This window comes from Cardiocondyla obscurior, linkage group LG13 (genome assembly GCF_019399895.1).
Source record: "Cardiocondyla obscurior isolate alpha-2009 linkage group LG13, Cobs3.1, whole genome shotgun sequence".
In the NCBI taxonomy this organism is placed as follows: Eukaryota; Metazoa; Arthropoda; class Insecta; order Hymenoptera; family Formicidae; genus Cardiocondyla; species Cardiocondyla obscurior.
The window spans coordinates 1,623,900-1,640,403 of record NC_091876.1 but is presented as its reverse complement, the minus strand read 5'-3'; the positions used below and the strand labels follow the sequence as shown (position 1 = coordinate 1,640,403).

Below are 16,504 nucleotides of genomic sequence, written 5' to 3'. Positions count from 1 at the left end.
ATCGAAAGAACGCGGCGTGGTTCTTTATACGCCGGGTTCGTACGACGTGTGACATAAATACTGCATCTACCCGCGCGTCAGCGTTCGTCAAAGGAAAACGCCCGTTATCGCGAATGTTATGACTAGGCCGTGTCACGCCGCGAATACTCCCGCGAGACCGATTCCAATTGTGAATTATAATCGTTAACGCTTTATCGGCCACGATCGATTCTGTCAACGTGCATTCAGAAAAGAAAGCAGCCGAGGATCGATTGTTTCCACTCTTTCAACGACGTTGAGTTTCATTACGCAATAACGAGCGTCGTCGCAAAATGAAATCGATAACTCGTAATTATAAAAATTAATTTATTATTTTAAAGAACATTGTAGATTATTCAAATGAATTCTCAATCGTAACTAAATTCTATCGAAATGTCTCCTCCGAAAATGCTTGAAATATTTTTCTACGCGCTTTCGAAATATGTTCAACATGTTCGAACTGAGGGAAGCAGGTACTCTGGTATACTTTTTTTTTTCTTCTTCTTCTTCTTCCTTTCTTTTTTGCGATTCTAAAAGAACTCAGGTAAACGATTCGTATAAAGGAATTTGTAATTTTTGTCGTTCGGCAAGGAAAGACACAGAATCACGTGTGTCCCGAAAGTAAAATTTTCTTTTCTTCAGTTTCTTTCGTAAATAAAAATTAAATATTTGCAAGATTTACATTAACAAACTAAAGATTTAAGAAGAAGAAAAAAAAAAATGTTTGCAATTGTAATTCTTATTAATTTTAAACGACGCAATTTTTCATCGCGACAAAAAGGCACCGTGTGAATACTTAAAGAAATATGAAAGAAAGGCGTGAGACAGAGGCATTATTCCTGCGTCGGTCCCTTCGCTTTTATCCGTGCGAGGCACTTCTACGCGCGCGGGATATCTGTGTGAGCAGAGTTTGCGGTGCACGACGGATATGTGGAGCATAAGAGGTCAACAGAGAAACCATTGTTGTCTGCTGTCAGATAGCAGAGCTGAAAGGAGTTTCGGGATCGTCTCCGCGGTTCGGTCGCTTATTCTCTATGAGAAACGAAGTTGCGCATCATAGAAATTAGATTGACGGTTACGTGTGCGAGCGCATCGAATGCGCTTGCATCGTGAAGCTGCGCGGCGAGATATCTGCGGCGCATTCGGAGATAGAATTGTTTGTATTGTTACACGGAGAGATCTATGGATCTTTTGTTCACGCAAACTTGATAATTAACGTTACAGAATGTCTCTCGTAAAAGAAGGTAGCGAAAGAAACGTTCTATAATTAATTTGCTCTGCGCTAATAATCTCGATTAATACGTGAAACATTGTTGATCGTTTGAATAAATATCGAGTCGCAAGGCGCGCGGTCTAAAAGAAAGTTTAACGGGTATAAATTTATTAGAAAAATTTAATTTAAAGTAAAAGTAAAAGGCAAAGGCGTTGGATATTTTTAGCTAAGCGGCAGCTGGCGTCGCGTGGGCTCCGGTCACAAAATCAACTCTTGACATTCGACATTTTATTCTCACGCGCGTGACGTATGCGCCCGTCCACGTGTTTTGTCGCGCGCGTCTCACGTAGGGCCCGGGAAGCCCGAGACAAGATAAACGAGGCCGAGACTCGTCTCGCGGCTTAATGACGGGAACGCATTTGCGGCCGCGTACCGAGCGATTGTTGCGGATGCTGCGATAACGGTCCGCGAGCGATCCTAGACGCGGAATTAGAGGCCTCATTCATGGCTCCCTATCTCGTACGCCCACGCGTACCGATCGCGCGAGCGGAGAGGCGTGCGTAAACGTAGATCGTAAAAAGCAGACGAGAGGTACTCGTCGACGGCCATCCGGCTCGTAGACGGTCACGAAGTGACTGGCTGGTTAACCTCGAAAGTCGCCGACCTAGTGACGGACGACGGCGCGTCGCGTACGCGGTACGTTGCACTGGGAAAAAATTGCGTACTCCTCGTTGAGCTAGGTCGCGGCGCGTTCCCCATCATCTATCCGGGGATTATCGAGCCCGAGCATGCAAATGAATCGCAATCACGCGGAACGTTGCGTAAGACGGCGCGCTCAGCTCGCTGGAAAACATTGCACACGACGCGCGGCGTCATTAATTTTTTCCGCAAAAAATTAATTATTAATAATAACAATGCCGCGCTGCGTAGGATTTTTTTTTCGACGGGTAAGCTGGGTGGAGGTCACTCGTAAGGTGTCCTATTTTTCAAGCCACGTCGGAGATTGCAGGAATTATTTTTTTTTTTTTGTAAAATGTTGCGAATGACTCGCTTCTAAGTTCAATCACAATTTATTACTTTTAATTTAATTTAAACTGTTAAAATTTGATAAATTGAAGATCATTGTAATTTATAGTTCTCTCCACGTAACCCAGATTATATTTCGCTCGCGTGCTACATTACGAGATGTCAGTCGCAGGTGATTCCTAAAATAAAGGCTCCGTATTGTCTATTTACACCTATCGCAGCGGTAAGCGATATCCGCGAGCTTGAACGAGAGCACAGCGTACTAAACTTTCCTTATCGATTAATAAACTAACGATGGAACAACGTCACAGGTCACGCGGGGATACGTTCTTGGCGTGCAATTATCGCGAGTCCCGAGTTCTACTTTGAAAAATAAGACCCGCTCGTCATCGTCTATTGCGGCATTCACAATCGCGAGGCGGAAGAAACGAAAGCAGCCGCTAATTAATAGCGATACCGTGAATCGCGGTGCAGCACCGGAGCGAAACATCCTCCGGCACGTGCACGCGTACGCGAGACTTTATTGCAGAGTCATGTTTTCAGGTACTTTGTTTTGTCTGCTTATTATCTATCGCAGCGAGACCTTTATCCGTCGTGGATATTATACCGCAAGCGGCCGACCCGTCGCTCGCATTGTATTCGCGCGAACGATAAAAAAACGCCCGATCCGCGGTTCTCGCGCTTATCGCGACCGCCCCGACCTGGTTTCGGCCGGCAGGAAGTCGCGGCGGATAACGAGATTGCATATAAGGAAAAAAAAAAAAAAAATTATGCCGTTGCGGGACAGGTGTTAAGCCCATTCCTAGACGAAGCCGTTCAAACGTCCGCGTTTCGCGGCCGAAGTGACGTAACCCGCCGATGCCTCTCCTTGAGCGAATTTTCCCGACGTCGCGCGCTTTCGTCCGCCGCGGAATAGCCACCGTAACGCACGGCGTAACTCGCCCTCGACGGAATAAAATAAATTAAGTATTTACGCGGAGAAATATATCGCGCTCGCAAGGCTCTCGTTCTTATCCTTTCGCGGTTCTTCCCGCCGCGAACTCGGGAACGTTCAGCGTTAATTCGTTCGCAGATCGATATTTTCTCAGGGACGCGTCTCTCGAATTGCGCCACATCGAGTCGCGGAGGTTGTGATACTTGACGCGAACCGCCGGCGGGTGCAAGCGCACCCGAACGCACAGGTTAACTTGACGCGAGAGTGGGTGGGACCGTGCCTGTGATGCATTTCGCAGCATCCCGCCGCGCCGCGCCCGGCGACTGACTCTTCTCGAGTGCATGCGCTCGCCGACATACATGCGGCACGCATGTATATACTTAAACGGCAATGCACGCCCGCGTTATGGTGCTACTACGTTGACCGTGGTCGGGATTGTTGGCTTGACCCGTTTGTCAAGCTCGCGAGTGAAAAGTACGTCGGAGAAACGAAGCCGTCTTCGAACGCGAGAGACGAATCCGCGTTGCGTGTCTCGAAACGATCGTATCTCCTTCGGTCGTTATCTTGGCGCTGATAAATATTACCGAGACGTGTCAATGATCTTTATCTCCTTGGTATGCGCCGCAAAGTATGCATATTAATTAATTAGAAGCTGCATTGTACAACGGGCATCTATCGGCATTGACAGGGAGGGGCGTTGAGAAAATTATTAATTATTCATGATATTAAAAGTGAACCGTTCGAAGCTGCGAGCGTAGGAAAAATATAAAGAACATACCCAAATGATACTCGCTAATAAATAAGTAGGAGACGCGCACACACACAGAGAGACAGGCAGGCAGACGGACAAAGAGAGAGAGAAAGAGAGAGAGAGAGAGATTAAGTCTCGTTAATGGGAACACATCGCGGAAAGTTGTCTTTAGCACCCAATTAGCGAGCATTACGAACAGAAGCCGGCAGACGCGTTCGACATGCGAAATGTAATTTGCGTTGTTTCCAGGCTATTTTCAGCAGACCGATAAACGAACAAATATATACAGAGGCGACGTGTACGCGGAATAAATTACTTAATCAGCGAGGGGCAAACTTATCACGATCGGCAATGCAAGAACCATTACGTAATACAACGGTCGGCTTGACGGGCCGACGTAGTGCCTGTCGCATCGCGATTAAACGGATAAGCGCGTATCTCGTGCGATTTCACGCGTTACGCTTCAACCTCGGTGTCGGAGTTGCACATTCCGCGCAAAGAGAAGTTCCCGAGATAGTTTCCGTAAACCCCGCTCGTCGTCGAAGGCCCCGCGGGATAACGGGGACGCTTTCCGTTTAATGACACAAGTCGAGTAATTATAATTTTTTAGCATCCAACAAACAAGCTTAAGCGAAACGCGATCCGCGCCGCTAAATGAAGAACGTCCGACGCGTTTGGCGGATAAGGTAGCTCGACGCTTTCGACAAGCGATGAATTATATAATTCGAGTACACGAGGCCGCGTCGCAGCCTCCACGCTGCCGCGATTAGAAATGTATAAATAATACAGTGTCACGCGAAGCGACGCGAGAAATGGCATTATTACTTGATTAGGCATGTCGCGTGCATCAATAATTAAATTACGCTCCACACCAATCGCAATATTCCACCGTGACGTCGGAATCCGACACTTTTTTTTTTTTTTTTTTTTTTTTTTTTTTACGGCGTACGCTGTTTCGTATTTTTCACGCCGTCGATATTGCCAGCCTCTCATGCAACCTTCGTGCCAATGAAATTGTGATAACGAGCAAGCGATTTAATAAGAAGAACGCTGAACGCGAATACTTATTTTCCGACGTGCTTGAGTTGACCGTCGTACTACCTTATCCGTGCTATGAAAGCTAAGATTTATCTCGTAAGAAATCTCGAAGAGCCATAAAGCGTCGCTAGGTTCGGCGCGACGTCGCGGAATAATTATAAATATAATTAATTTGAAGCGCGCTTATAGAAGTTTGTTTTAATTTCGACGCGCGGTTCGCTGTCGGCGCCTCCGCGCATGAATGAGATTTAATCTCTGGGACTTGATCGGGCGCAGTGCAACGGTGACGAGCGTATGTAAACAAGAAGTTGGGTTCGAGCGCGGCATGCTTCGGGTTATTTATAGAAACCGATTATTGTGCAACAAACGCGGCTTTACGTAACGCGCGCGCGGCCGCACTGTGCCCCGGCTCCGTCGATCACTCGGCCGTTCACAAAAGGATACATTTCCTCGCGCCTTCCCGCCGCTTTGTTCCACGATCGTTGTACTCGTGAGACCGAAAACGAAATAAAAAAAAATAAAAAAAAAATAAACGCGCGTGCGGCCGAGAAAAAAAAAAAAAAAAAAGAAGCGACGCGCATTCTTCTGAATCCTAGCAACGTTTTTCAAAGATCGCCTTATCTCGCGACGAATTCCATTTGTAGAAGCGATTTTATATATGCAAGTTCCTTTCCGCCGACGTATTGATAGTAACACGAACCCGCGTGACGATAAGAATTTTATAAATAAAAATTCAATCTCTCGCGGCAAGCTTGCAGCATCTCTCGCGCTAACAAAATTTTACCGGGTCGTGTACGGGAGCGTCTCGAACGTAAAATGGGCACGTCTTGCCGTAAGTTCGCAAAAACCCCAGACGATGGTTATTCTTATAAAGCCGAAAATCACGAAATAAAAAGATTGTAATGTAATTTACGCAACGCGAAGTGACGGGAAAACAAAGCGGGATCTACCGGCGCCTTCGCCGAGCCGAGTTCATCTCACGAGGTGTTTACGAAATTGCGAGTCTCGCGTTACGTAAGAGTGAAATGCGGATGCGCGGTAACGGAAGAAATGCCAGACGTGCGTCGCGCGAACGAGAGGAGAGACGCATCCGGCCGGCCGGCTGGCCGCGATGAACGGGCACGGGCGTGCGCGCGCCATGCTTGTTGGGCGTGAACGCGAGGGAGAGCGAGCGCGCAAAGGTTCGCGAGAGCGCCATGCCGTGCCGGTCCGGTCCGACGCGGCGCTACGCGTCCCTGCGTTTTCAGCACGGCATCGAGGAGCCGCGGCGGCGCGGCGGCGGCAGCTGCAGCGTCGCGATCACATACACGGAGTCAGGCAGCAGCCACCAGCGGCGGATATCGGACGACGGGCGCCGGCCGGCCGGCCGGCCGGCTTCAACAGCTGTGCCCGCTGCCTCTCTCTTTCTCGCTGCCGCCACCGCGGCGACGATGCCACGGCGGCAGCTACGGTCTCGCAAACAGGTTGAGGCGATAAGCAAACCGGGCACGACACTCGAGAAAGAAAGAAAGAGAGCGCCAATAAAGATCGTCTCTCTCGCGCTTTTTCCCTCTAAAGAGCCCTCCCCCCCTCTCTCTCTCTCTTTCTCTCTCTATCTCTATCTATCTATCTCTTTTTCTCTCTCTTCCGCGCCCGCCGCTGCAAAGCGTTGTATATATAGCCCTCGTCGCGTCAACGCGGGTACCGCGCGTACTCGTTAGATATAGAGTGTAGATTCATGGCGGGCACTCACACACCATCACCGCGTACAACTACTTCCACCACGACCAACGCGCTTTCTTTTCTCGATGTAATTGTGAACGGTAAGGAAACTCACCCGCACAAGTCAACTTCCGGCTGGTCCGTCGACTCGACGATTTCCTCGAGCAGAATTCGGTCGTCAGCAACGAAGTGCACTGACATATCTCGTCAGTCCGCGGCACCGGGTGTCCTCGCCGAGCGGATCTCACGTATCCCGAAGCGAAAAGGCGGCGGCTCCCACGTCGTCGCGTCCTCGCAGCAGTTATCGCGCACTCGTACCTCGCGCACTCCTTTCTTTTTCACCCCGCGAGTTCGTTCGTCCGTCCGTCCGTCCGTCCGTTCGCTGCTTCGTAGCTTCGCTCGTTCGTCCGCTCCTTCACTCGGTCGCCCGACCGCGCACTCCACTCCGAGGGGGGGACGAACAACCGCGCGTTTAGCCAAATGCGTCTCGCACGATGTACACGGTTTACTTGCCACTTGCGGCCGACGCCGTGCCCGCAATCACTCGCTCCTCAGGCCCAGACGCCGGCGGGCGCTCACGAAAAGATTCGTCCCACGAGACCAGCCACACGCTCCGCGCGGCGCGCACACACAACGCCCGAGCGCGTTTTGTAATGGCGATCTTTGGCGGGAAACAGCTGAGGGCCCCCACGGCGCGCCGTGAATCACTCCGCCGCCCGGCGTCAGGTACGTCGCCACGCGAGCTCAGCTATGGGTGCCAGCTTTCTCCACCGGCGGGGCGTCGGCACTTTTCTTCTTCACTCGCGCCACCGGACCGGCCGCACGTCCTCCACCCCGACAACACCCGCGTCAAGTTGCACCGCGCCGTCCGACACTCGGCCGTCTTCACACTTGTCCCCGACGACGTCGAGAGATGTCCAGCTTCCTCGCACCGACTCGCACTCGCAGATTTCGGCACTCGAGACTCGCAGCTACGTGCCGCGTACCACTCCGCACTCGCGCGCCGGCGGACTCATCGCGCGCCAACAGACTACTACTCCCGCACACATCGGCGACTATGGACGATCGTAATTCGGCACGCGGACGCGCGCGCGCGCGCGCGACAAACGTTAAGCCGCGTACGTCGCGGCGTATGCGTAAACGGCGGGTGTCGCTGGGCTCGATCAGCAACTTCCACGACGCGCAGTATCGCTCACCTCAAACGAGCACTCGAAAGTCACGTCCTCCACCGGTCGCGGTTCGCCGGACAACCGAGACACGGCGCTCGACGCAGGGGGCAGCCGCGCACTTCACTCTGCCCTGAACGGCGACTCGCTTCAGACCAATCCCCCGTCAGCTCATCCTCCGCCGTTCCGGTATCTGTGCCGTGGTTTTTCTTCCTCCCGATGAAATATCGGCGGTCGTCGCGGGCTCCCTCGCTGGCGCACGTTAATCCGCGGCGTTCGGGCGCACGTAGGTGGCCGGTGGCGGTCAGTGGGAAATGTGCGGCGCCACGGCGCGGGGGACTACTTGCACGTCGCGTAGGTTTACGCTAAAGGAATGACGCGGACCGCGCGGGAAACATCTGCCAGCTGGCCAAAGCCCCGCCCCGTACGCCAGCTACTCGGTGCCCCTCTACTGGCCGGTCGCCCTTCTCGTCCCCTTTTCACTCCACTCTTGCCAACGTCGACGCGCTCGCGAGTGCAACGCGCGCACACACTCGAACGTTCCCACCGTTGCGACGCAACGCGCCGCGTCGCGCACCACTCCGCGATCCCCGCGTCCTACCGCTTCCTTTCCTCTCCTCTTCTCTCCTTTCCTTTCCCTCCACCCTCGCCGCACCTCGGCGCGTCCGCGTCGACCGACGCTCTCGCCCCGACGCGTCACGCCGCGTTTACGTCCTTTACGAGGCGCCGGATGCGACGCAAAAGTAGACGACCGTGTCTCGCCGATCGTCACGACGCGAACGACGAGCGTCGTCGCCTCGGCGATCATCTCGACATGGCGGCCATCGCGGGCCCTGATTCTCGTCGCCGTGAATATCGCGCCTCGGCGTAATATTAGGGACGCTTACTCGTCGAAGGGATTCCGTGGACCCTAGCGTAGGCTTCGAAGCCGCCGACAAATCAATGAGCGGGACTCCGCCGCGGCCGCGTCGCAATTAACGATTATTACCCGGCACGACATCCCGCGGACGAGCCTTAATTAATGACCCCGCGGGTAACGTGGATTCCCCGCCAACGTTCAATCTCTGCGTTATCGGCGAAAGATTCTCGTAGAGACGACGCCAATTAATATCGTTTAATTAAATTTTCCCACGCCTGATTTTAATAAAACTAATATCATCTAATCAATAATTAACGCGATTACCAAATAAATCCAGTATTTCACAGCAACAAAAATTTATGACAATTTTAATTCAGCTTTTACCAAGCTCTTATCCTCTATGCACTTTTTGTTGGCATAATTAATTCTTTCGAGGTAATTAGTAAAATTAAATAAACGTTAAAATTTAGGTAATACATCGCCTCTTGCGATACATCGCCAGAACGTTAAATATAAATTAATTTTGTTTCATTAAAAACTGCTGTGCGATACTATATGAATATGAAAAAACTGATAACGCAAGAAGAACCTACGATACTGAATTCGATAAAAAGAGACCCGCAATAACTGTTACCTTTCCTGGCAAATATCCATTTTATTTTCTTAGCCCTCTATAGCCTACAATCTTTTTCACTCGTGAAAACGTGGAATGTTACATTTTCTAAGTCTAATGCCACGATAAGAAAGGCGCGACGAGTACAAATAGTGAAATTGATATGTAACGGTGTCACAATATACGGCATAGAGGGGTAAGATGTAATAACTACTAAATACCTTTACAGCACATCTTCTCGTTTCCCTAAGCGCCGTATTAATGATAAAGGTAGAAAAATTCTGAGAGATCGCGCTTCCCATTTTTTTTTCTTTTCTTCTTTTCGTAAAAACATCCTAGTTCACGCTTTTTTTTTTTTTTTTACCAATTTGCGATTGTCTAAAAATTATGACAAACGTTCGAAAGATCTGTGATGTAACGCAAAATCTAATGTAAAAGTAGTCGAGATGGTCAGACTGTCGCACATATATGTATCTCAAATTTATAATTTAAACATATAAGATACGAACTTCAAAACGTAGATCAATATTGCTCCTTTGTACTTACGGTTGCGTGATTCTTACTTACTCGACTAAAGCATAAATTTATACGTGTTTCATATAATGATTCGTAAACTTTTTGAGAAAGCATCGATATCAAGGAAAATGTTCTTCGCTAAATCAAAATTCCTTAATGCTAAGTTTTACATAAAAACAGAAAAATTTGAGTTAATGATAAGTAACGCGAGCGATAGATTCGTAGACATGATCTCGACGGTATAAAAAGAGCAATGAATTCGATTAATCAAGGCCCAAGGCCTCGATCCCTTTAATGCCCTTACATATCCTTCGATGACGCAAGTCCAGTTAATTTAATAATGCATCGCGATCGTGCCTCGCGACATTAATGTTGCACATTGTTTGATTCTGAGGCTCGCAAAAATCAGCGATTTACTTTCGTTCTAAACAGACATTAGAACATCAGATAATTTCATTCGCCAAAACGCCGTGGACCAATTTCGTTCTATATCAATAAAAGCGATATACGGATACAATTTATACCATACGCATGCATCAACCACTTTATAATTTATACACAAGCCATGCAGAATTTTTACATGATGCGTAGCGTCCTGCGTCACGGCCCAAAAACAGCTTTAACACGCTGCATCTCGTTACATATAATATATATACAAAAGTCTCACATGTCCAGTGCGATTTTTCTTTCCTCTCCAGTTATATACAATTTCACTCATATATTACGCCATAAACGTGCAGAGTAAATTGATAGAATTATTAAAATAGACAGAAATATATTTCTCTGTAAAAAAAAAAGAAAAAAAAAATGCGTCGTATTAGTTAACAAGTTCAACATTGATTCGGCATCGGATTGATAAAGAAAGATATTCTTTGTACTTTACACTCGCTTTACCTTTTTAATGCATCTACATAAATTTACTCTGTCAAAGCATGCGTAGCGCTTCAAGTGTTATTTTCATTCATTTATCCCAGTAAACTCATTTTTATATAACATGTCCGTGTGTGATTGATGCATCCGTATTTTTAATACAGTGCAGCATGGATTTACAAGTAATGCGACGATTGGAAGATAAGAACTTAAGCACGAAAACCTTACAGAAAATATGTCGCGTCTTTATGAGAATGGTACAAGTATATTATACATACATCAAGTTGTGTGTATAAATATATATGCGTAATATCATGTGAGAAAAATGTTAATTCCAATTTTTTTTTTCTACAATACTTGCTGGCATTATAAAAAATTAGGTGCTGTTTGATTTAAAAAGAGTAGTCTATTCTAGAGTGCAATTTTTATATAAGAATCATAACTTTAATTAATCTTTTATAGATAAATTATACGAAACAAGAAAATCGAATTCAAGAAATTTACCAGATACAAATTATTTCTACACAGTTGCACATTATTTCTATTAAAATATATTCATTTAAATTAAATAAAATTTAAATTTAATCACATTCTCCTATTATTAACTTTAATTACTTACATAATAATAAGCTTACATAATGCTACATCAAACTGATATATGTATGATTAACAGGAAGCAAAATATAGAACATAATTTTCGTTATTAAAATATTTATAATTTTAGAATTGTTTACAGTAATGAAGTACATAGATAAAAATGAAATAAATATACTAATTTTATAAATTACATTTAGATAATATTAAAAATATTTTCTCTTTTCTAATAAAGTATTATTTATATATAAAAAATTAATTTCTGAAATTTTATCATTGATTTACTAATGATAAATGAAATTATATAAAATTAAAATGTTAAAACAATTAACTAATTAAATAATATAACTATTTTATATATAGCTTATTTTAATTTTATGCATTTAAAAGTTGATGAAAATTCAAATAAATTATTTTTAAAACATTTTATATTTAAATATACGCGTTGAAAATTATATCGCAACTGCACTCTAAAATGGAAGTTCTCTAATTCATAATAAATCGAACAGCACCCAAATGTTGTTTAATTATAAAAAATTAATATTAACATTCTTTCAGTTTATTAATGTATGTATGCAACCTTGTTAAATGACTTCAATAATTATTATTCCACGTGTCTTACCTGTAAATCCATATTTAATTTGCATAATGATAGAACTTATTTATAGTGCTAACTACATGCTAATTTTGTTATAATAATTTCTTCATTCCTAGTTTCAATCTTTCCTGAGCTGGATTAACTTTGATTTTTAATTGCTGGATTAAATCAAAAATTTTTAAAGAAGGTCCAACTTTGAAACCTGTTAGGTCTATTATTTGGTCCTTAGTAAGAGTCAGCAATGTCTTTCCATCTATTTTACGTTTACTGAAATTATCGCAATAGGTCGCACAATCATTAACTCGAAGAAATTGTGCAACGTCAAAGACATTCCACTCAGATGGCACTAGATCACCAAATTCTGAACCTCTTTGCACACCATCTGCTAGCCTCGGTATATATTTAGTACTCGCTGAAGTGACCTATAAATAAAAAAATTAAAATAAATTACGAGATATTTAATTTTATATCTTGGATATTTATAAAAATATCGTAATACGTGCATTAATGTATGACGTAGCAGTTCTTTCCTTAGGTGGAGGGTTCTGTACTTCACTTTGCGCATCATTTAATGCTTGACCTTGTCCAGTAGTCGGACTAGGTAAAGTTTGGTCAGGTCCAGCTGGCTCTTGCGCTGTTTCTGGTTCTCTGCTTCTCTGTTCCGGTAAACTTTCTAGATCACGCTCTCTTTCAATTTTCGTTCCTTGAGCAGGTTCCAACTCTCGGCCGCGTTCACGAGCCATACTAATACGTTCTCTCTGACGAGGTAGTATATTTTTCGAGCAAGACATCTTGCTTCCTTTCTTCAGTTTTCTCTTAGCTTTACGTTTAAGGCCTCTTGGTGATTTTACTGTAAAAGTAAAAAAATAGTCATAAATAAATCAAGAAATAAATATATACAATATATACGTAAGTAGCATGCAAATTATATGTACCAGTAGGACTAGTGTTTTTTACGAGTACACGCGGCCCTTCCAATTTGTGATCTACAAGATCACACCATCCAACGGGATAAATATCTGGACTTTGACAATCTAGCCATTGATCATATTCGTCTTCCCAACCATCAAAATGCACTCGTAGCAATCTGCCAATCACCCTAGTAATAGTAGCAACACAAACTAATCTAGGATCCATTAAGTCAGCAGCTTCGAGTCTCATTCCTTCAATAAAACCGTGTTGAGGAATTTCCTAAAAAATACGAAAAGTTTATATAGCATATAATTGTCAATTATCAATAACTATACATTTTTATTTACCAAAAATAAAATAAAATAAAATAAAATAAAAAAAGAAATAAAATAAAATAATAAAATAAAATAAAATAAAAAACTTACCCGATTAAATAACTGCATAGGCGCAGGTGTAGTATTGGTCTCTGTTAAATATGCATCCCATGTAAATGTAGTAGGATCATAACCTTTTGGTGGCGTTAAAGGTAGTCCATGTTGAGAGCAAAAGCCAACTGGAAAAATGCACGGCGAACACGAATGATAACAAAACCAATCAGCACCACTCGCATCTTCATCGTAACTGTCAATACGAATCATAATATAATCCTTTTCCAAAACTTGCATAACTGTTGCCGCACATATGGCCGAAAGATTAAGCGGATCGATGGCTTCTATTTTCATTCCTTCCTTAAACGTGTATGTGAGATGCATGTAATGGTTCTTTGGCACATGAAAAAGATTCTCTGTTGCGTCATCTTCGGATAATTTTGATTTTGTAACACGTTCCAAGTATGCAGGATACGCATCTAGCGTTTGTCCGACTTTCTTAGCCCATCCTACTGGATGTATAAGAGGCGAGTCCTCATGGCACCAAAACCCGTTATCCTCCGGAGATGAATCGTAATATCTCACGTGCAAACGTTTACCAACTATCTTTTGTATCGTCGCCACTTTTACTTGTGAGATTCTGTTTTTATCTACGACTTCCAAATGAAGACCACATCGAAAACGAGATTTCATACTATCATTCACTTTATTATAGAAATTTGTTGGTAATGTTCTTGCACCGGTTAATCGCCTCATCAAAAAGTCCTTCCAATCTTTGTACTTATTTGCGATCGCTAAAAAAATTATTTTATGTGTGAATTTTTCACGTACATTTTTATAAAGTTTTTTTTTTTTTTTATAAATAATTATTATATCGCTAAGGTATATTATTAGAAGAAAAAAATTAATTTATTTACGTACTGTTAGGTGGAATAAGAGGTTTTCCAATCGTAGCACACCAACCAACGGGATGTATGTCGTTTGAACAAAGTGATACCCAAAAATCTTTATCTGCATTGTGTCCAAAGCCTTCGTACCTTAATAGAGCTCTATACCCGCATATTCGTAATACAGTCGCAACCCAAAACGAATCTGGGAAAGCCTCGCATACTTCATCACAGTCGGTATTTTCTACTTCTACTTTCATACCCACCGTGATGTTATCCCAAATTTCTGATATGGGAGCCTAAAAAAATAGATGTATTGAGTGTTCTGTAAATAAATACGATAAGACAAAACGTTTTTTAAAGAAACGAACATGTTTAAAGCAAGAAACCGGAGCAGCACAAAATCCTGGTTCAACCAGCTGTGGCGTCCAGTCGTAAGAACCCGCCATTTCCGCTGTTCTCTTTCTTCTAACGGGTAAATCTTCTGGCATTACCGGCTCTAATTTAACTTTGTCCTTTTCTGATTCGACAGATTCTTTAATATCTATTTCTTCTTTTACGACAACCTAGAACATCGAAATATTCGTGAAGCAATTTTTCCGTTTTTCACACAGTAAAAAATTAATTATTAGCTTACATCTTTTGGTTTTGTATCAGAGGACATTTGATTCACAGAAACTGGTTGATCCACTGAATGAGATGGACTGTAAGTGGAGTCTGCAGTAGGTGTTGTATGTTCTGAAGACCGTGCACAAGCTCTACTGCAAAATCTACGCTCTTTTGTATAAAAGGCATGTTTTACTCCAATAGCACCACATTTTTCACAAACAGCTGTAAAATAAAAATGCAAATTTAATCTTTGTTTCGCTTTCGAATAATTCTAATTGCAAATTATACGTACCTATACCGTCTTTACGAATAGGAATAAAATTTAGATCAGTGTGAGGTTGATAAGCAATTGGTGTTTTTAAAACAAGTCCTGGATGCTTGATAGGCTTTATTTTCCGATTGCGATTGTCTGTAGTTTGAGTTGCCGCGTTGCTCACGATTTGTTCTCGTTCTTCATCGCCTATGTAATCTTCCAATGTTAAGTACTCACTTATCTCTGGCCTTTCAGACTGTGAGTCATAATCCTTGAAATATATAAATATATTATTTAAATATAAAAATTGCATAAAAATACGAATTAATTTCTTCTGAAAAAACGAAACTCACTTGCTGTATTTCATGAGCATCTACAGCCTCATCAGGTTCTGAACACTCATTTGAAAATTGTTGTGGTATGTAACGTACCATAGTTGTAGGAGCAATGTGATGATTCCTGAGATCTTCATAGGGATGTGAACCGTGTGAAAAAAACGGGCTTTCACTTTGACGGGGGTCCAGCATGAGTTCATGGGTAGGCTCTCCCATCATCATATCTCCCATCCATACCATCCCTAGTTGTTCAGGAAATCCAGGGATGGAAGTATACACTGTATTCATACACATATCCATTCCTACATTCACACGATTCACCAATTGTTACTTTACCCGAGTAAATACAGGAATAATCATTTGTAAATTCTGCTTCCGAAAAATGTATAACGTTATTTATATTGTTTTAATATTTTAAAATTAAAACAAAAAAAAAATTACCGAAGCAGTAATTAATTCAAAATTAATTAAAAATTTGTTCCAAACATTTGGAATATCGTCGGATGCGTTTCGGATGGATCCTATTACAAATAGAATTTTGATTTGCGAACCGCAATTTCATCCAGCGCTAAATCCATTGCGCGATGCATAATCGCGATGAAAGCAATCGAGATTGCGTCTTTGCCGCGTATACTTTGCGCAAAATTCCGACTACTGTTTAGGCTCGGGAGACGACGCTGAGGGGACCCGGAGCATGCTCGTGTTTAACCCCTTCTAATGCGCGATCGCGCGAGAACGGAGATTGTCACTTGCGCGTCTAGCGGCTTTTGGTGTCTAAGGAAATGTGAAAAATGAATCCGGGAACGTATCGGGAAACGAAACGACCGGCCGGTCACGGGCGAATCGTGCCGCATAGGAAAACAATTGCGTACCATTTGAAGCTTGCATATCCATGACAAAGGGTCGCCTGTGAGATTTCCTCGACGCTTTCCACCGGTATTACCGTAGTCTTTGCTCGTCGGGGTGCACTAGTCCCATCTCGATAGACGCAAAGCACATCGCCACCGCTTGGACTTGGTCTGAGCCAGAGTCAATCGAGACACGTCGGTTTTCGTGACATCCTTCGAACAATAGGGCAAAACATTCGAGGTAGGCCGTTCGCTTTGCGCCTCCACCCCCTTTACCGTTCCCCCCCGCCAGAATGGCCAACCGTTGACCAAGCCAGTAAAATCATGATGGCGGATTTGTCCAATTGCGCGACGCGCGACGAGTGATACGCAACGAGAACTTAGTTTTCCTGTAG

At 44.0% G+C, this 16,504-nt stretch overlaps 2 protein-coding genes across 4 annotated transcripts in view; both read right to left on the bottom strand.

The window, feature by feature from the left end:
• The window catches only part of Crp (transcription factor cropped), a 116,650-nt gene extending 108,630 nt beyond the window's left edge, over positions 1-8,020 (bottom strand). Inside the window, exon 1 of the mRNA XM_070665252.1 lies at positions 6,797-8,020. Within this exon, the coding sequence (XP_070521353.1) occupies positions 6,797-6,882 (86 nt within the window). The 5' untranslated portion in view covers positions 6,883-8,020. The remainder of the gene's footprint in view (positions 1-6,796) is intronic.
• Positions 8,021-10,093: 2,073 nt separating this feature from the next.
• LOC139107554 (polycomb protein Sfmbt) lies at positions 10,094-16,387 on the bottom strand. Of its 3 annotated transcripts, none has more exons than XM_070665245.1 (10): positions 16,134-16,387; positions 15,280-15,563; positions 14,966-15,197; positions 14,702-14,895; positions 14,436-14,630; positions 14,099-14,363; positions 13,235-13,971; positions 12,833-13,088; positions 12,401-12,747; positions 10,094-12,319 (listed from the first exon to the last, which is right to left on the bottom strand). In XM_070665245.1, the coding sequence occupies exons 1-10, from the start codon at positions 16,153-16,155 to the stop codon at positions 11,990-11,992; spliced, it is 2,862 nt and encodes a 953-aa protein (XP_070521346.1). In that variant the 5' UTR covers positions 16,156-16,387; the 3' UTR covers positions 10,094-11,989. The 3 variants fall into 3 exon arrangements, with proteins under 3 accessions (XP_070521346.1, XP_070521347.1, XP_070521348.1); XM_070665246.1 differs by having other exon boundaries at positions 15,280-15,539; XM_070665247.1 differs by having other exon boundaries at positions 15,280-15,503.
• Positions 16,388-16,504: the final 117 nt, after the last annotated feature.